At 38.5% G+C, this 21,516-nt stretch overlaps 1 protein-coding gene across 14 annotated transcripts in view; it reads right to left on the bottom strand.

Annotated features, from left to right (window-relative positions):
• Positions 1-7,857: 7,857 nt before the first annotated feature.
• Positions 7,858-21,516, bottom strand: part of LOC108272987 (uncharacterized) — a 104,612-nt gene continuing 90,953 nt past the window's right edge. For 13 of the 14 annotated variants that reach the window (XM_053683910.1, XM_053683916.1, XM_053683922.1 and 10 more), the window contains 9 exons: positions 21,137-21,516; positions 17,928-18,188; positions 17,545-17,796; positions 17,220-17,465; positions 15,292-15,549; positions 14,889-15,191; positions 14,387-14,656; positions 12,856-12,939; positions 7,858-11,738 (listed from right to left, as the gene is read on the bottom strand). The exon at positions 21,137-21,516 is cut by the window's right edge and continues 43 nt beyond it. In XM_053683910.1, coding sequence (XP_053539885.1) covers positions 11,672-11,738; positions 12,856-12,939; positions 14,387-14,656; positions 14,889-15,191; positions 15,292-15,549; positions 17,220-17,465; positions 17,545-17,796; positions 17,928-18,188; positions 21,137-21,516 — 2,121 coding nt within the window. In that variant the 3' untranslated portion in view covers positions 7,858-11,671. The remainder of the gene's footprint in view (positions 11,739-12,855; positions 12,940-14,386; positions 14,657-14,888; positions 15,192-15,291; positions 15,550-17,219; positions 17,466-17,544; positions 17,797-17,927; positions 18,189-21,136) is intronic. The other variant, XM_053683919.1, reaches the window with a different exon arrangement.

Genomic DNA, 21,516 nt, shown 5'->3' with positions numbered 1-21,516 from the left:
ATATAAACATGCTTTTTTACTATTCATTCTTATTTTCCTTTTCATCTTCACAGAGAGAGACAGAGAGAGAGAGAGAGAGAGAGAGAGAGAGATTGATCAGTTAAATCAGCTGTAGTATAAGCATAAGTGTAATATATATCTCGTTCACTGACCCTTACTTACTTATCTTTATATTTAACACAAATTATTCATATGTAAATTAAAATTACATTCAGATTATATTATTCAGCATATATTTTTGGTTTTGTATTTTTTCTGAACGTTGACACTGAAGTAGATATTGACATTTTAAGCATTACCATTTTTTAAATAGAGTAAATAAATATACATGAAGCAGATAAAAATATCCATAATGAACATTCGATATTAACCGTGTATAAGCATTGGGTGATTTATTCATATTTTATATTCATATTCTAGAATTATTTCTTAATATTAACCCTACCTGTTTCACAAGTTTACGCCCTTAATTATCTTTCCAAAAGTGAAGTACATTTTGTCCTTCTTGCACCAGAATGTCATTACTTGTAGATTCATACATGAAACATCAGCAGTCTTGGTTTATCAGCTGTTTTTGTGGCAGAGTCTGTGAAAACCCATCAGATTCTGGAAAAATTATGAAAATTACTGATGTGTAAATGGGTTGGTTTTTTTAGGTCAGTTTCTCCTGGAAAAGTTCACATTGGGTAAAAAGCTTTACAGCATAGCGCTGTTTTACAGTTCTGGATTGTGATTGGTCAGAAGGTGTTGATAAAAATTTTCTATAACAGCAGCTCTAAAAGTCACAGGCTTGTATGGAGAACACTTCACATAAACGGGTGTGATCACTGATATGTTTTTCTGTAAGGTAATATCAGTAATGTTGTTTTTCCATCAGTAGACGAGGTTGTACATGTGGAGGTAGGTACGGCATCTATCAGCCTTTCCAAATTTGAAAATGTGAAGGTTTTTTTTTGTTTTTTTCAGGACAACATTTTGGGTAAGTGGGAAAAATTATGGCAAAATGAACAATGTGTATTTATTTCTGACTGAATTATTTAATCATAGTCTAGCTCTCTGTATATGAACTGAAAGAAGTGTTGAATATTTGTGCAGAATTGAAAATCCCCTTTAGCGGGTGTCTGTGTACAGCTCAGCAAATAATCTGAACACAAACGGCATCAAAAATGATGCATTCATTATGAGAGAGAGAGAGAGAGAGAGAGAGAGAGAGAGAGAGAGAGAGAGAGAGAGAGAGAGAGAGAGAGCACATTCCCCTCTGGTTCTCCTGTGTATAATCTGTTCTTTTGTATTTCTCGAAATTCTGTAAATAACACACTTTTTTCCCCTTTCTGTCCTTCTCAAATTCTGTATTTTGTTCTATATTGATAAAGTTTATTTATAAGGATTTATATTAAACAAATATCTCTTTTGTAAATGTTCATGTTAAATAAAAAGTTTTAAAATACAAAATATGTAAATGGATATATATTGAAAAGTAATATTTAACTTTTTTTCAGCGTCCTTCCATCCTCGTTTTTGCCTTTGTGCTCTAAATATTGTTATTCTTCTTTCTGTAAAATGAAGATTTTTATTCATTAAGATGCATATTATTATTATTATTATTATTATTATTATTATTATTATTACCATTAAATAAGCTTGTCTACTTCACGTTAAGGTGTGCTGTTTGATTGTCACCCCACAGGTTATTGGATATTAAATTTAATACTTTAATACACAGTATAAACAGTATGTCCTTTTTTATAATGTTACATATTTCGTTGCATGAAATGGACTTAATCTGAAATTATATTAGTTTTGATTTGCTCAATATGTCTAGTTCTTGCAAAGATAAAATAATTAGACATACTAATGAGAAACATTTTTAAACAACATTTATTTTAAATAGTAATGCTTTTTCAAAATGTTAAGATCATTGGAGACTGAAATAAATCTGTGTCAAATGTGGCAATTATATCAGTCTCAAATCAGCTGTAGCAACTTCAGACTAATGGACTGAATTAAACAATCGCTGATGATCACGTTACAGTCAATAATTACTCTAAAATCGTGTTACAGATCCCAGGGCATAGGACCTGAGTACAGATTAAGTTGCATGAATAATCAGGGGAAATAAAGACATGGGAAATTTTAGTGGCTTTTCTAAGGTGAGGCTTGACAGCGTCTGAGTAATAACAGTTAGTGTGCCACTAAGAGCCATGATCAGCACCCCTTTGCAGCTGGAGAGGTACTGACTCAAAATTATTTTAAGAGGTACTGAAAATAAATTCTTTTCAACTAAAAATAAACTCTCAGATTAAACAAAAATGTGACCATAAATGTGTGTGTGTCACACACTCCCAAACAAAATAAATGGGTCCTGGCATTACATTATATCACTTAATAAAATAATATTTGAAGTATTAGTGGCATATGTGAAACTGTTTGGAATAGCAGTGTAATGTGTTAAGGTGCAATGGGATGAGGTGCAAAGTGGTAAGGTGATATTCCTCAATATGGAATCTGACCCATCACATAAGCCCCTAAACTGTTTATTGTAGAGTATGACTGAACTGTAGGCAGACTAAACGTATTGTAAGTAAGCCTCTCTGCTGGCCGTCTGTCACATGTGGATCTTCTAACTTGTTCTGTGTGACTGTCAGTAGTGCAGGTCAGGATAGTTCTCCTGAAACTCTTTCCTTCAGGGCTAGCTAGTCTAACAGTCTGACTAGTCTATGCTTCTGACAGTTCTAGCTCTACTGCAGGGCACTAAAACACATGTATCTCTTCACATTCATCAGATTCACCAGGATTTTCTGAAGGTGCCTCTGTCCAGATGAGTTGTTTTTTCCCTAAAATCAAGTTTCACCTTCTTAATAGGGATTTCCACAGTTTCATCTGTCGTTGCACACAAATCACTCAAAAGTGATTTTTTATGTTGGTGTGCTAGGTGCTTCAGTAGGTTACTTGTGTAATAATAATAATAATAATAATAATAATAATAATAATAATAATAATAATAATAAGTAATGAGAATATTTCCATTTAGCAAAACAGCCACTTGTTTCTGCTGACATGCTTAAACTTGAGTGACTTCACAGCCACTTGGTATGAGCTTGTGCATTAGACTACAGCTAACAAATGTTAAGGGGCCAAGTTAAATTAGAAAACAAATTTTACTTTTAGGTTATACATTTAGATTTCAAAATCAATATTGTTTTATACAGAATTGTTGAAAGTCTTTACAGGTACCGTATATAATGCAAGTAATGTTGTCATGTAGGTGCTTGAAGATTTGGTGCTTATTTGTTTGTACTGGGCAGGCAAAATGAAGCGATGTCTTTGCTCTGTCTTACAATATAGGAGTACTCCTTCCAAGTGCAGTTTTCTCCATTTGTACATAAGTTTTTTGACTAATTTGAGGAAGAGGGTGTCTGTCAGGAATTGTTTTCTGATTTAACAGCCTGCAGTCGATACACAGTCCAAGCTTTTTCCGGATGCAGACAACATGGTGTGTAATAGGTAGATTTTGACTTGACAATCCACCCTCTTGCAAGAAGATATTGTATGTATTATTTAACTTCTTTGTACAAGGGCTTCAGTACTGAGGAGTATGATCTCTGAACAGGAATATAATTTGTGAGATTGATGGCCATTTGTAATCTTGGACTGCAGCCCACATCTTAATCATTATGTGCAAATGCAAGGGATTCTTCATAAAGCATTTTCCTTGCACTGTTTTTTTGTTCCTCAGTCAAGTGACTTATGTCTACAGGAGGATCCCAGTACAACATCACTTCAGCCCCGTTTCTGTCAAAATCTTCAGTGGTGTCAGCACTGTTGACTTCAACATGAGATAGTTCAACTACCTGGTCTGTCTCTATGATTTTGGAAATTGGCTGTATACTTCCAAATGCTATTTGTCAAGGCAGAGTAACATTATGTTTTGTATGATTCCCTATAGGGACTTTGATGAATGGGCTGTGGGCTCTATAAACCTCTAATAGGCCATCACCCAGATCAAGCTGATCAACCTGCAGTTTTTCTTGGTTGGATTCAAGCAGGATAACTGGGTCTCACAAGTCAAAGTCTACAGGCACTTTGCATTGGACATGTGCCACCTGTCCTAGCAGATAAGCACATCATGACATCCTACTTTAACAGTTGTCCAAGGGACATTAGGTGAGCTTTGGGTTTGTATGAAGTTCAAAATTACACTTGCTTGGTCATCTGCTACAGTGGGGTGAATATGTATAGGACGCGTCAACATTTTTTCCAGTAAATATTTCCTATGAGGCTATTAGACGTTAACGTCTATAAATAAAGTTATGTGTAATAAAGTGGAATGACACAGGAACGCTTCATCAGTTACAGTGTGGACAGAGAAAAGAGACCAACAGTGAAGTCTTTTGATGACATCACTGTTTCCAAGACCATCAGTGCATGCTCCAACCAGAAGCTGTGGATGACTACGTAGGTGTGTGCACTGCTGAGGACCCGAGTCTCCGTATTCAGGGCAGGTGACAAGGTGGCCCTGAAAACAGTGAGAGCTGTGGATATGTGTGTACATTATGTATGCATCTGGCACATTAACCTGCCCTAGTGTGCACCCAAGCGTAGGGAAAACCAGAAAATGGGTGGATATTGGATTATGTGTGTATGTATGGGTGGATAGTGGATTAATTGCTGCCGCAATCATGACAGAGCCCTCTGTGATGTTACCTCCCTCCTCTCCTAGATTGACGAACACAGCAATCTGGATAGGTAATCAGCAGTCAGGTTCTCTTTTCCAGGTCGGTGTCTGATCTCAAAGTGGTAAGGCTGCAGTGACAGGTACCATCTTTTTATCCTGGCATTTTGATTCTTTGCTGATTTTATTCAGGTCAATGCTTGATGGTCTGTTTCGAGATTGAACTCTCTTCCCAGCAAGTAACATTGGAAACTTAATGCCCACTTGATGGCAAGTCCCTCTTTCTCCACAGTGGAGTATGAAGTCTCTTGGGTTAGCAGCTTACAGCTTAGGTAAAGTACTGGGTGTTCCTGGCCCCTCTCTCCTTGTACAGCTCCCAATCCATTAGCAGAAGCATCCACTTGAACTAAAAATCTCTGGGAGAAATCAGGACTCGGAAGCACGGGATTGTTACATAAGCTGTCCTTCAGCTGTTGAAATGCCCACTCAGCTTCCTCCATCCAGGGCACTGGATTTCGAATCAACTTTGTGGTGAGGTTGGTCAGGGGTACCGCAACACTGGAGAACTCAGGTATAAACCAGTCCGAGGTAGGCATGTACCTCTTTCTTTGTCAGAGGTCTTGGACAGTTTCATATGGCCACCCCCTTGTCTACCTGTGGTCAAACCTTGCCGTTGCCCAGCAGGAATCCTAGGTATTGCATCTCTTGTTTTGCCCATTCAAATTTTGGCACATTTAAGGTCAAGCCTGCGTCCCTGATTTTCTCTGCTCAGGTGCTATAGATACTCTTCCCAGCTGTGGCTGTAGATGACCACGATATCATGACCACACAGTAATCCACTTCCTCTGGTAGAACCTGATCCATCAGCCATTGTAAGGTGGCTGGAGCTCCATGTAACCCAAATGGCATGGTCATAAAATGGAATAGGGTGTTCTGAAGGCAGTGTGCTCTCTGGATTGTTGGGCTAAGGGCACCTGCCCGTATCCTTTGCACAGGTCTAAGATGGTGATGTATTTGGCTTGGCCAATCCATTCCACCAGCTCATCAGTCCGAGGCATTGGGTATGCATCAAACCTGGAGACAGCGTTGAGCTTCTGAAAGTCAAGACAGATCCTCAGAGATCCATCCTTTTTTGGTACCAAGACAATCGGGCTGCACCATGGGCTGTTTGATGGCTCAATTGCCCATATTCCTCATCAGCTGAATCTCCCTCCTCAGTGGTTCGACTAGTCATTCAGGCACCTGATAGGGCTGCTGTCGAATAGGCATTGAGTCAGTGAGCTGGATGGTGTGTTCGATTAGGATGGTTCTTCCTGGCTCTGTCTTGAAGAGATTCAGTTGTTTGTCTACGATCTGTAGCAGCTGCTCCCTCTGTTCCTCCTCCAGGTGTTCCAGGGCCATCTTTGCCAGAGGTCTCTGTACAGCCACATCTTTCATCTCATCCTCACCCTCCTCACCTTCTGGGGCTCCTTTGCAAGCAAACAATCATGTCTCTTTCACTGCTGCCTTCTTCCACCACTCTTTCATGAGGTTGTTGTGGTACACTTGGCTGGATTTTCCCTTCTCTGGGTGAAATATCTCATAAGTAACTGGTCCCATTCGTCTCTAGATCTCATAGGGCCATTGCTACTTTGCGAATAGCTTGTTTGTTGATGATGGCAGTAACAACAGTACTTTCTGCCCTGGCTGGTATTCTCTGTGTCATGCATACTGGTCATATCATCTTTTCTGTGCTTGCTGGGCCACTTCCACGTTCTTGATAGCTTGTTCTTGGTACTTCTCTAGGTGGTCTCTCATCCACAGCACATACTGAAGAATGCCTTGTTCACCCACTGCAGATGTTGAAGGGGCTTCCCAGCTCTTCCTCAGCAGATCTAGTGGACCCTGGACAAACAACCGAAATGCAATTCAAAAGGTGAAAACCCTGTTGATGCTTGGGGTACCTCTCTATATGCAAACAGCATGAACATCAACCACTTGTCACAGTCTTTTCCTGTGTCACTGATGAACTTCTTCAGCATGTTCTTGAGTGTTTGGATAAATCTCTCAACTAGTTTGTCCATCTGCAGGTGATAGGTACTCATCTTGATCGACTGAATACCCAGCTGTCTGTGGAGATGCTTCATTAAGCTCAGTGTAAACTTGGTGCCTTGGTCTATGATGATTTTGTCTGGGGTACCGACTGTGGAAAACATTTGCACAAGAAATTTGTTGGAATTCCTGTGTCAATCAAAGTTTTCAAGGTCTGTCTATTCACAGAACTGAATTTCCATCAGGCTCACTATCTCACTCTTGGAGTGCTCAGAGGATGAGCAGACCAGCCAGTGGATGTACTTACTGACATCTGCAACATCTCCCTGAGCAGCGCTGTCATTTCAACGTGCTTCAAGGCAATCACCATTGTCTCCATGCTTTAGGCTTAGTTCATAATATTAAAGTTGATCATTAAATAAAAATTTACACACGTAGTTTCTAAATTGTGGGGTTTTGTTTTAGGGATTTCAGGTGAATTTTCACACCAAATCCAGCAGGTGTTGCATTTATGTGGCGTTTCAAGCATTTTCAAACAATAAATTCTTTTCATAAGGCTTTCATTAGCCTCGTTTCTTAGTTTAAAAGGTTTCATAATTGCATTAATTAATACACAAAACATTTTAATTCTGTAACACAAGTACAGCCATGGTGACTTTCTACTATTTGAGATTCAACACACACAAGGTAGGATAATTTATTTATAAAATTCATCTTCATGCACGAGGCAATTCAGGGTGCTTTACAAAGAACGAAAAATAACGTGAAAATGTAGGGTTTTGTAGCATGCCAGACAGAGAGCAGGTCTTTCCCCTTTTTTTGTTCCTTTAAAAATTATTTCTCATTTGAGTGAATGCAAATGTTGGTTTTATTCGGATTCTATTGAATTTTTTTTTAATTATGATTATTATGTAAAACAGACATGTGGTTTTGTTAAAATACATATTATTTTTCATGTAACAATGCTTATTTAAAGAATTTTTTTACACTTTTAAGTGAAATTCATCTAACTACAAAAACATTTTTAAATAACTTTTTTAACCGAACTTTACTGAGGGTGCTAATAATTTTAGAGCTGATTTGTACAAACAGCAATAGTGATAATTGTGATGTGCTGTCATGTGATTATTCAGCGGTATAAAGAGAGTCAGCAGTTTAACTTTAGGTATCTTTATTAGCAGAATTATAATCCATCAATTTTCGGATCTATAGTATGACAATACTGAGATGTTCACCATCTTCACCACAAGATGTCAGTAAATACCGCAAGCTATTCCTTCACTTCCTGTTGCTCTTGGTGAGGAGTCCTCTTCCCATCCATTGATCCTAAATTGTCTCAAGCATTTTTTTTTTTTCTCCATCAAAATCATTATTAAAATCATCAAAAGTGAAGTCAATAAACAGCAGTGGCAGAATTGAAAAACAACTTTGGGATATGGTAAAATAATATATATATTTATATTTATTTATTTGAAAAACATTTGGTTACAGTCGTTGCAGTTTCTTTCTAATTGCATAACTGGTTTTAATTTTAATATTTCTTATAATACATCAAGTCCCTCCAGGATTTTGCCATTTGCAATCGCAGAAATGAACGCAAAATCAGGCAAACAATTTTTCAAAATTACTACAGATTTGGGCCAAGATGAGTCATGTGATGTCATCACAACGTGCTTTTAGCCACACATACATAGGTTGGAATTCACTGCAAAACAAATATTAAATTATATACATATGGACTCAATTTGAAATAATGAACATAATATAATATAATAATGCATTACTGTCCTTAATAATAGTAATGCAATTGCCCAACATTGAGGTGTTGAGTGGAACGGACCTCTGAATAAAAACGAGCTAGTTAACTGGAATAAGCGTCTGGCCTCATCAACTACTTCTATATAAGAACTTAATGATGGGAAACATGTAAAGTATAATTAATTAGTCACTTAAGTCACTTATTGAAAAGAGAGAGCTCAATAGTTCCTTATAATTCTGTGGTGCCTTTCAAATTTTTTCACTGGGTATTATTATTATCATTATTATTATTATTATTATTACTTTACTGGTCATTATTATGCATTTCCCCACTATTGTGTTACTATATTATTATTCTGTTGTTAGGTATGTTTATAACCTACTCCTAATTAATAAGGTAGGGAATCCAGCAAACATGCCCACATTGGCTCTTTATAGGCAAGGTGTGGGTAGTGTGGGCAAAGGCTATCCCATACAAATCCCAAAAATGATCTAAAATGATTTCTGTGGCCATCCCACACAAATCCCATGTGGGATCACTGCTGGCTAGCCTACATTGGGCAAATACCTTTTTAGATTAATAAATACTGTTGCAAGTAAATTAAGTTCTTGGACTTTACAACTGTAATGGTGTCCAAACTTTTGCATATCACAATTATCATTTATGTTTAGATTGTAATTCGTCAAATTTAATGTAGCTATGCATTAACTATTTACTGCAGGAATATATATATTTTTTTTAATAATTTGCTCCAGTGGTTGTCAACAGTCAATTTCAAAAATCAATAAAATATGTAATTTGGCCAGAGGTATCTAAACCTTTGCATACAATTGTTTGTCAGGCATTACCCAGGTGGTTATTTGTTACAAAGTCCTTTAGCCCACTGGCTTTTGGGATTAGTAGGGTTCACTGCTTATCCAAGGCTTCTTGAACCTTGCATCTGACACCACTGAAGAGACTTCAACGTGTTGGGCAAATTAATTGCTAAATCATGTGGGAAATACACCAGCTTTATACAGATACTCCTCCCCTTCTCATGCCTTGTGCCTGTAAGAGGCTTCCTTAGGTGGGAGTCAAACCCGGGTCTCTCATGTATAAGGTCACTGAGTAATGAATCCGAGGTAAGGAGGTAGAGATAATCCACAACAGTCTTTACTAACAAAAAGAGCAACAGTAAAGGAAAAAAAGAAAATCAAACAGACACAAGGGCCCAAAAACCATGAACTGCACAGACTTAGCTTGCAGCAGACAATAGGTAACATTGGCTCAAGAGTGAACAATAAGACTTAGTTCAAGGCTGTTTAAATAGGGGAAAAAACCCAGGTGTAACAAGTCAAGCCTAATGAGTAGCAGAGTTCAGCATGAGTCTGGAGAGAGTTGTCCCCTGCCAATCAAGAGGGGCATTGCAGTCTAGTGAGGAGTTCTTACAGGAGTCTCCGCTCTAGGAATAGCTCCTGACGTTGCCTTAATGGAGTCTTTGGGTGCGACCAAAGGCCGTAATGATTGTCGGTTCCAGAATATGTGAATCCATATCCATATATGGTAACCCTCTCAGTCAACCAGATACTGAATCTTTAAACTCTGCCTAGACTAATCAAAAGCTCCATGTGGTTTGATTGTCTGCTGCCATCTCAAAGTCTTTTATATCTCATGATTAACCCTTTCTGTCTGCCCATTAGACTGGGGGTGAAAGCTGGATGACAGACTGATGTCAGAACCGATAAAGCGGCCGAATGCTTTCCAGAACCAGGAGGTGAACTGAGACCCTGTGTCTCAGACCATATCTTTGGGGAAGCCATAAATTCTAAACACGTGCTCTAGCAGGAGCTCTGCAGTCTGGCTTGCTGTGAAAAGTTTGGGTAATGGAAAGAAGTGACATGCTTTAGAAAATCTATCCACCACCACCAGACTGACTGTATTAGCTTGGGTCTCAGGCAAACCTGTGTAATAGTCCCAATAATTTGTGCAACCTAGGGCAGTGATGATCTCTCATTGTGAGCCACACCCTCTGGCCTGGGCAAAACGTTGGTCCCAACTCCCGGTGCCGGTTCGCCTGCCACTGCTGTTACTGAGTAGCTTTCAGTAGGACTACCCTGGCCTTCTTCCAAGTCCGTCAGCAGCGCCAAACCAGCTGCGCAGCAGCAGGAACACTTACCTCCGGCTCCTGCTCGACTTAGCCCAAGGCAACTTTAAATAAAGGAAAACCTAGGTGTAACAAGTCAGGCCTAGTGGCAGAGTTCAGTATGAGTATGGAAAGTCACCCTCTGCCAATCAGGAGGTGCATTGCAGTCCATTGAGGAGTTCTTACAGTGCCATATCATTGGATTATTACATAAGTTTTCTCAGTGAGTAGCCATCGGTTTTCTAAAGAGTTACTATAACCCATGCATACATAAAGGATAAAGAGCTCATGAGTGAAGGGAACATACCATGTGCCAGATAATGGTAGCTAATAATGAGCGCCTCCTCTCAGACAGGACCCACTCTTATCAGGCACATTATCTCTTTAAGGATTCATGAGCAAAAGGTTCATAAAGCATGCCCCATGCTCTTCATCACTTTCCTTTCATGCTAAACTGATTTTGCAGTATGACACAACCGCATGTGTTGCTTACTTGCCGTTTTTAAGAATGAAGAAATGTAGCATATACAATTTTAAAATAAACACGTTGTGCATGATTAGTGTCCCCTCCTCTCCATATCATCTGATCTTAAAATGCATATAATTTTCTCTACAGGTGATCTGACTTCTGCAGGAAGTAGGTTCTAAGTTTTCAAATAACAATGCTTTCTTTGTAGGAAATTATTGGAGCTGTTGTATGCAGTGCTAGTCTTGCATATTAATTTTTCCCAATGGACTGAATGTATATTTATACCATTAGATTAAGAAACACTTAAGAGTCCAGTATTGGCCCAACTCCATACCATTAACATTCTGGGGGGGTTAATTATTATTAACATACACTTTTCCTTTCCTTCCAGTCCCAACCCAAAACATAATTTCAAATACTAACATAAAAATAAAATAGACATTTAACATATCATGTTAACAAGCCATGAAATTTTAAAATAATTGGACACACAAAAGTTACAGCAGAATCAATAATTAAATAATAGGAAAAAATAGAATTAAGATAATAGAATAACAAGGATAAAATAATGGGGACTCTATGCTTCATTTGTGAAAACAGGACACTGGTCAACACTCATCACCAGACCTCGAAACGCTTGTCTTTTCGGAAAGGCTCGATATCAGTAATTCTGTTGTTGAAGAGTCTGAAGACACAAAAAATATTAAAGTACATTTAAATAAAAATTCAATAGTATTATATAATTACATTTAATTAATAATATCTCTTTAATTAAAAAGGTCAGCCATTACATACACCCCAGTTCCATAACCATCTTTATACATACACTATATGGCCAAATGTTTGTGCACACCTAACCAACACACCCATTCCACCATAAGCTCCACTCTTCTGGGAAGGCTTTCTACTAGATTTTGGGGCATGGCTGTGGGGAGTTGTGTTCATTCAGCTATAAGAGCATTCGTGAGGCAGAGGTCATGCGCAGATGTTGATGAGAGGAGGCTCCAGTTCCAGTTCATGCCAAAGGTGTTAGGTGGGGTTGAGGTCAGGGGTCTGTGCAGGACACTCGAGTTCTTCCACTCAACATGTCTTCATGGACATCGCTTTGTGTATAGGGGCATTGCCATGCTGGAACAGGTTTGGGCCTCTTACTTCCAGTGAAGAGAAATTGTAAAGCTACAGCGTACAAAGACATTCTGAATAATTCTGTGCTTCCAACTTTGTGTTAACAGGTTGGGAACGAAGCACATATGGGTTTGATGGTCACGTGCCCACATACTATTGGCCATAGTGTATATACTGTATTTATACAGCTAGTTCCGGTCCACTAATTTCATTGGTTGAGGGGCGAATAGTGAGTCAGTATATAGTACCTATAACCGCACTGAGACATTTCACTGTGTGTTTCACTCCACTCTTCTGTGTTTGCCACATACAATTCCACTTCCTGATTTGAAATGGTTACTACAGTAGTGTTAGTAACATCATCAGTGGACATGGAAAACTATTCTTTTCAAGAACTTTTAACTTTATATTAATATATGAAAGCTCGTCAGATGAAGATGAAAAGGAAGTAGGTAGGCCAATTCTACCAGAAGCAGCATTAATGGGAATTTACAAATCAATAAAGTGGGTGTGGCTTCTTTACGATCTATTTCTGCTAGTGGAGGAAAAACAAGCAAAACATTTGGCCATATAGTTTCCGAAATGTCACTTACATGATATTAAATTATCATTTATTGTGCCATATTGGTTAAATATATGTATGAAAACACTGCACAAAAACATCCATGCACACCTACCGAACTGTCTGTATGTTGCTGCTAGTGGAAACAACTGTGTAGATTCTTCCTGCTAAACAGTCGTCTATGCCATTGTGACTGAGGCTAAGGGCAAGAAAAAAAAAAAACATAAGAAGATTTGAATTATCTGGGCTTTAATAACAATTGTGTGGTCCTCACCTACTTCTGTAAACAATCAACCTCAGGAGACAACAAAGAAAAAAAAACACAATTTACCCAAAATTTACCCAAAACTTAAACAAACATTCTCAACCCAGGTGGGGGAAAAAAGTACACCCAACAAGAACTTGAAGTAAACATTTTCTGTAGGAGTTTATCTGTCTCTCACATCACTTGGAACAAATGGGGTTGAGGTCTGAACTTGTTGCATGACCCAATTTCATCCCGGCTTAAGCTGCTGGACAGATGGACTCACATTTGTCTCATGTATATTCTGGTATAAAGTTGAGTTCATCGTTGTCTCAGTGACCACGTTTCCCAGGCCTTGTGGCTGCAAAAAAAGTCCAAATCATCACCCCTCCACCACTGTGCTTTACAGTTGGTACGAGGTGTTTGTAGTGATATGCTGTGTTCAGTTTTCACCAAACAAGGCACTGTGCATGATGAGCAAACATCTCCACCTTGGTCTCATCAGTCTGAAGGTTATTATTCCTGAACTTTTGTGGTTTTTCAGATGCGATTTTTTAAACCTAAGTCATGCTTTTTGGACAGAAGGGGCTATTTCCTAGCAGTCCTTCCATGAAAGCTACACAGTACTTATTCAGTCTTTTTCTGATTGTGCCGTCATGAACATAAACATTTAAGGCAGTCCTGTTGGTCACATGATGTAGCTATTGGGATTTGCTTTATATCTCTGGGCATTAAATGGTCAGACCATTGACTGAATTTACTGAGACACCCACTCCTGAGAAGATTGGCAACTGTTTTGATGACTCTTCATTTTCACTGTAAACAATCCTTTTCACTGTAGAATGGTGAATTTCAAATAGTTTGGAGATGACTTTATAACACTTAGCAGAATAACAAGCAGCAACATTTGCTTCTCTGAGGTCACGACTGATGTCCTTTTTTCTTGTTATGATGTAGACACACCTGAGTGCTCCAGAACACCAAACTGCCAAAAGTTCGGCTTTTATAAAGGTAGTCACACTTCTTGATGATAAACTCATGTAGGGCATTTCATTTGCAATTGCTCATTACTAATCAGTGCTAATTACTCTCATAATGATTGTGCTAGTAGGAATGGTGAACCTATTCACAATACCCCCCACCCCCGGTTTCTGAATGTTGATTTACTTGAAAAAATGACTACATATTGAAATCTGTTGTGTTATTTTTTGTCATCTGAGGTTAGCTGTTTATTTATAGAAGTTGGTGAGGATGACAAAATTGTTATTTAATGCTGGTAAATAAAAAGAAATGAATTGAAGGAGGGTGTACTTTTCCCCATATAAGTACACACTGTCGCATTCTCACTTTAGCGTACTCAAACACAAATGCACACACACACGCACACACACAGCATACTCACTCCAGGACAGCTGCTTTATGCAGGTATGGGAACAGCAGCTCCAGGCTGTGATCAGCGAGTTGGCAGTGGCTGAGGTCCAGTTCTGACAGACCTTCAGAAAATTCCAGAAACAACGCTAGTGATCTACAGGCAGGGAGGTCCAGAGGGGTCTCACTGAGGTCCATCTCTCCATCCAACGCCTGGGAGAGGTACATAGCATGCCTCACACAGTCTAACTCATTCACCACCTGGAGACGAGCCAGGAACCGGAGCAACAAAGTTTTACTACAGCTGAGTAAAGACGAGAGAGAGAGACAGAGAGAGAGAGAAAAAAAAGAAGTGAGTCACTCATAGAATTATAACCTCTAATATACAGTCACACATATTCTAGTAATTAATTATTCAATGAGTTTAATTTTGTCTTTCCAAAAAGTACAGGTCCAGTTCAGCATGATTTTTACTAGAACAGGTTAAAAATGTACAAACTCTATCTTGAATGAGCTTTGTCCTGTATGTGTCTCACCACAGTTTCACAGTATGTAGAATGAGGAAGAACATGTCCACTCCAGTGTCCTCCATCTCACAGTCCTTTAGATTGAGCTCTGTAAGTTGGAGAGATTTCTGAATGGCAGTGCTGATATCACTGCAGTCCTCAGTGGTCAGATGCAGAGTGTTATCCTGTGTTTCTGTGCTCAGATCCAAACCAGTGCTACAAGAGAAGTCCAGTCTGTTCTGCAGAGCAGAGAAAACTGCTGCTACTGCCCCCTGCTGAAGCTCAGAGATACTGCAGCAGTGGAGCAACTTCAGCAACAGGACCCTGTCAACACTGAGAGCAAGGAAAACAAGCATTTTATTTGTGACACTTATATATTTTTTATTTCTGCAATTTCTTTTACTCTAAAGTAGATTTGTGAACACTGAGTTACCTGAGCTGAGAAACTCTGTTGAACAGAGGGAGAATCTTCACCAGCTCCCCCTCTGGTATGGAGGTCCACAGCAGGCTCAGAGAGACAGAAGTACAGTGTTGGAGGGTGAAGCACAGGGCAGTACAGTGGTAAGAGTCCAGCTCTGTATTGTTCAGGTTGATACAGCTGTGTGTTGAACTCAACAGACTGGACACACAGTGAGCAGAGCCAGTCTCATAGATTTCTCTGATGATTGACAGCACAACACTGGGGTTCAATCTGTGGAGGTTACAAACACATCAATCCATAATCAAATAATTATTTTTCCCTTAATGTAAAAGACACAATTCTTGTTTTTTTATTCCTTGCCTTTCTCCACATTTTATTAATGATTACCATTTGCCAATATGAGTCTAAAATCAACACAATTTAAATTAATATTTTGATGAACAATAATCAGTGACAGCTTTGGAACTTAACTCTCTGAAAGTGGATTACCAGGCACAATTCACTATAGTACATTCGTATTAATGTTCAAAATAATTAGTTTCAGTTTACGAAGCTTGCAAACAAGTTCTGGACAGTACATCACAAACATTATTTAATAATAAATTATTCAAAACAAAGTAAACATTTTAGAGTGTAACCCAAGTAATAGTCTTAAATTGCTACTCAACATTTAAAGGTTGAGTATGAAAGCAGAAATTCTTTCAAGGGAGATACAGTGCCCTCTGCTAATATGAGCACGCTTAATAAATATGAGCAAAGAAAGCTGTGAAAAATGTATTGTGTAACCTTTTGATCTTTTGTTAAAAGAATTAACTAAACTACTCTGCTCTCATGGATATCAAACAATTGATAAAACACAGCTTAATCAAAAAAAACACAGCTTAATCAAAAAAAAAACTTTGTTAAATATGTGTGCCCCATGAATTCATATGAGAAAAATATATTTGAAGTATATTCCCATTGAAATTAAAAAAAATAATAATAATTGTACACCTGAGTGACTACAAACAAGAAATTGTTCAACCATAACTTCCTGTTTCACAGGGGTATAAATATGAGGTAACACATAGGACAAATTCCCTTAGTCATTCAGAACACATAATGAGTAAGACCAAGGAATATAGCTGTGATGTGCGGCAAAAGGTTGTTGAGTTACACAAAATTAGATGTGGCTATAAGAAAATAGCACAAGTATTGAAAACGCCCATTTCCACCATCAGGGCAATAATTAAGAAGTTCCAGTCAACTGGAAATGTTATGAATCAACCTGGAAGAGGATGTGTGTCTATACTGTTTCCATGGACTTTGAAGGGGATGCTTCGAGTGGCGAAAAAACCTCCAAGGATCATAGCTGGAGAATTGCAGAAGTCAAGGTCCTGCCATGGCCATCCCAGTCCCCTGACCTGAACCCATAGAAAACCTGTGGGGTGAACTGAAGAGGAGAGTCCACCAGCGTGGACCTCGAAATGTGAAGGATCTGGAGAGATTCTGTATGGAGGAACGGCCTCAGATCCCTCGCCATGTATTCTCCAACCTCATCAGGCGTTATAGGAGAAGACGCAGAGCTGTTATCTTGGCAAAGGGAGCTAGCACAAAGTATTGACTAAAAGGGTGCCAATAATTGTTGCACACTTATATTTAAAAATATATATATATTTTTGATAAACCTATGTTTTTTTGCAGTTGTTTGATATCCATGAGAACAGAGTATTTTTGTGAATTATTTTAAACAAAAGATCAAAAGGTTAAAGAATTAAGACATATGCATATGCATAATTAGTGTAAATAAATTCAACATGACAAAACATCCGTATTCATATTAAAAAATCTTAATTTAAATACAGATCTCTTATTAACATCCAAAGTAGAGGAAATGTATTAATATAATAAAATTCAGAATTTGAATGTTACCGTTACACATTATATGTATACCTTCTTACCGTTTAAACTGAATTTCAGACAGTAGAGGAAGAATCTGTCTGATGTGATTATATGTGATTTTGCTCTTTCTGATGTTCGCACTAATGCGGCAAACTCGCTGCTGGAGAAAATGGATAAGCTCCTCCCAACTGAGAGAACAGGAAGTCAGGTCTCCTCCCACCTTCTCCAGGAAAAAGCGGGTCAGTTCCCCATCCTGCACCTCACACAGCAGACTGGTAAACTGCTGGAGAGTCTCTTTCGATAATCTACACACATACACATGATGTTTATAGATAAAAAATAATGAACATTTTTATATGATAAAGATGTTCACTGTAAACTGACCTGATCTTTAAATTCCCAGCATGACACATGAGGCTGATGAGAGAGTGAGCCTCCATCCTGCACTCAGTGAGATTCACACAGTGAACAGTCCAGATGTTCAGGAGAGAAGACAAACTGCTCAGAAATGTGAAGATCTCTTTCTTTGGCTTTATGCTGTTAAGACTCATACAGAGCTCCTCAATGACCAACGAGCCACCAGCTCTCACTGCTCCAAATGCTCGGACCATCCTCCCTACCACACGGTCACTCAGGCTGAAAATCGTTCACCAAACACATTCATTAAAGGGGATTTCATGGTCCAGCTCAATTTCACTCATGCATACTAAACCTTAATGAAGTTATATAACCTGGTGTGAAAATTAAGAAACTGATTAATAACATACCAGAGTTTCTGTAGGTGTGTGATGTGTCTGAAGAGAAGTCTGGCCCCTCGGAGAGAGATGGCTCGGGGTTTCAGAGTGAGTTTGAGTTTGGAGTCTGAGAGACTTAGCACTTTCCTCACAGCCCTGCACTCACGAGTGGTTAAAACCCAGTGTATAACGAAGATGAAGTCCATCGCAGCAAAGAAAGCTCTCACCAACTCTGTATCTTCTGTGTAGTCAACAACTGCTTTACTTAAACGTGGAATTATATTTTCCCCACATCTAAAACAGAGAGGTTTAATGTAAAAAAATAAATAAATAAAAAAATTTACACAAAATAAAAAAATAAATAAATAAATAAATAGGGCATTAACTTATTGTTTGTAAAATTCCATAAATGCCATGTTAGATGTGCCGCTAGAAAGTTTCTGTATTTCTGCATAAATTTGATCTGAAATGTGATCAGATCTTCATCTCAGTCCTAAAACGTAATAAAGAGATTATTAAGCTTATTAAAGATTATTAAATTTGAGCAAAAATATAAAACATTAAATATCTGTGTTGGAAAAAGTATGTGAAAATTTGCATTCAGTAACTGATGCAACTTGAGCAGCAATAAGATTAACGAAATGTTTCTGGTAACTGGTGATCAATCCTGCACACCTGGCTGGAGGAATTTTGCTCCATTCTTCCTTACAAAACTGCCTCAACTCAGTGATGTTGGTGGGCTTCCTTGTATGAACTGCTCCTTTTAGGTCCTTCCACTCCACTGCTATTGGGTTAAGGTCTGGACTTGGCCATTCAAAATTGTTACATTTATTCTGCTTTAACCAATTTCTGTAGACTCACTTGTGTGCTTAGGGTGGTTGTCTTGCTGCATGACCTCTTACAGTTAAGCTTCAGTTCACAGATATGTATCCTGACATTCTCCTGTAGAATCTGCTGGTACAATCCAGAAATCATGGGTCCATCAACAATTGCAAGCTGTCCTGGACCAGAGCAAAACTGCCCCAATCTATGATACTGCCACCCCCATGCTTCCCAGCTGGGATTAGGTTCTTGTGTTGGAATGCAGTTATTGGTTTTTGCCAAACATAACACTTATTATTTGAACCAAAAAGTTATATTTTGGATTCATATGTCCACAGAACATTCTTCCAATAGCTTCTGGCTTTTCCATGTGGTCTTGAGTAAACTTCAGATGGGCAGCAGTGTTCTTTTTGGAGAATGATGCCTTCCTCATCATGAACATGGACATTATTCAACAAAAGAGTGGTCTTTAGGTCCTTAGATGTTACCAGAGCCAGCTTTAGCATGTTGGGGGCCCCAAGCAGATTTGCAAATTGGGTCCCCCTATACCTACGGTTTCACCTAACCACCCCCATCCCCCAACATACACACCCTACACTGACAGATAATGATACACTGATTTGTCAATATGTCAAATTAACAATATAATATTGTTTTTTTAAGTGTAAAGTTTATATAAATCAATAAATAAGTTAAATATTTTTTAAGACTGTGCAGTGCAAATAAAAAAAGTACACAAACATTCCAATTACAGAACCCTTCCCTCTCCCATTAGCTCCCCGCCTTCCCCAAAAAGAGCTCCTCATCCAAGCATCACCCTCCTCCCCACTCTCTCTGTCTCTCTCTCTCACTCACACACACACACACACACACACACACAGCCGCTGTCTGTCCGGAATTAAGTATTTTTAAAAGGTGACTGACAGTGTCACTGTTGTTACATGTGCACAACATCTTCAAATCACAACGCTCGCACAGCACAAAATGCTGAATTAATCCGATAAGATACGATGCAGCAGTCGTCATTTGAACAAATCTATATCTTGTCAAAATTGAACACATTCCCTTATCTTGCTCCTTTCTTCTTTTTCCTCTTCTCTGCACCAGATTGATAAAACTGCCTCTTCCTTTTCAAAAATTAATGCACATTACCAAATGTTACTGTCTGAACCCATGGCCTGGGGACCCCGAATGGCCATGTGGGTCCTATGCACCTGCTAATGTGACAAGTTGAGATGTGTTGTTAAATAGTCAAATGTTTAAAAAAAAGAGGGTTAAAAGAGTATTTGTTTTTCGCTGTTGTTCCATTTTCATGTGTTAATACATTGATGATTCAAGTAAGTATAACGCTGATCAGTCATCTATTAAGATGGTCTGAATCCTGCACTCAGGGATTGATTGCTTTAGTCTCCACCCACATACCTGGAGGAAAAGCGGCAATTTTCCATTCAGTAAAGCTCTCATGGAAGTAACACAAACCATCATGCTTGTGACTCATTTCTCCTCTATATAGATAGGGGGGAAACACTTGTCGCTTTTTAGGTAGCGCTGGCCCTGAATGGTTTTCTTTGTGACTTCCCCCAATACTATTCACAGTGCCCCTGGAGTGATTTTCACTGAACAACCACTCTTTGGGAGAGTAACAGTGGTGCTGAATTCCCTCTATTTTCCTCCATTTGCCTCACAGTGGATTAGTCAATGTCAAACTCTTTAGAAATTATTTTGTTGACTTTTCCAATCTAGTGAGCGTCGATAACTCTTTGAATTCCTCATAAACTCCTTCGATCAAGGCATGGCACATTTCCATAAACCTGTGTGATTAAAACCAGACCTTGATAGGAGATGAAAGAACTGTCTTTAAATTATACTCCTACAGGTTAACATACTCTTTCTGACAAAGATATTTTATGCTGGATAATTTTGCTTAATTAATAAATGTAAAAACGATCATGTTTTTGCATCATTTGTTTAACTGGGTTCTTGTTATCCAGTTTCAGGACTTGGATGAAGATCTGATCACATTTCATGTCAATTTTATGCAGAAATAACTGTAAAGGGTTCACAAACTTTCTGGCATCACTGTTTGCATCAGATACAAAAACTGACTTTACAGTGGAATGCTGAGTAAATAAATATGTACAAACTGTAAGCACTGGAAGAAATTAATATTTAGTTTCCTAATAATCAGGTCTAAGATTAGTCTGAAAAATCATGAAGAATTTAAAGTTTAAGTGTTTTCATCTCTAATTAGACAAAGCACTTTTATAGCATTTTATACTTAATCATATTATATATGCTGTAAGACTATAAAAGAGTTTCTGCTTATTAACATGTTTCTGTAAAAAAAAGAAAAAAAAAAGAAAACACACATTCATAAGCAGGGGTCTTGCAACTATGAAGTTGTAGCATTCAGATCAAACCTGAGCTCGGAGATGTAGGGCAGACACTGAAGGAAACTCCTCACTTCACTCTCTTCATCTGACCAGTCTCTCAGCTCCACTGGTTTCTTCTCTGTTTGGAGTTTCAGCACTTCTAGGAGGAGGGAGACTTTTCTCTCTGAGAGGTCTATGTACCAGACTGCAGGAACTGACTGGTAAACTGGCAGCAATGCTGGAAGGACTCTCCTGCCTGTTTCACTCTCATACTGCTTCACACATGAGTACAGATCCAGCAGGAAATCACTCTGTTCTTCTTGGAATCCATCATACTCTTCACCAAAAGGGAATGTGTTGTAGCTGCACACTGATGCCAGAAGCTCAGTAAAACTCTCTCCTTTATCAGATTTACAGTCGACTGCTGC

This window comes from Ictalurus punctatus, chromosome 12, assembly GCF_001660625.3.
Source record: "Ictalurus punctatus breed USDA103 chromosome 12, Coco_2.0, whole genome shotgun sequence".
Lineage (NCBI taxonomy): Eukaryota > Metazoa > Chordata > Actinopteri > Siluriformes > Ictaluridae > Ictalurus > Ictalurus punctatus.
The sequence above is the reverse complement of the archived record's forward strand: the minus strand, read 5'-3'. Positions and strand labels throughout refer to the sequence as shown.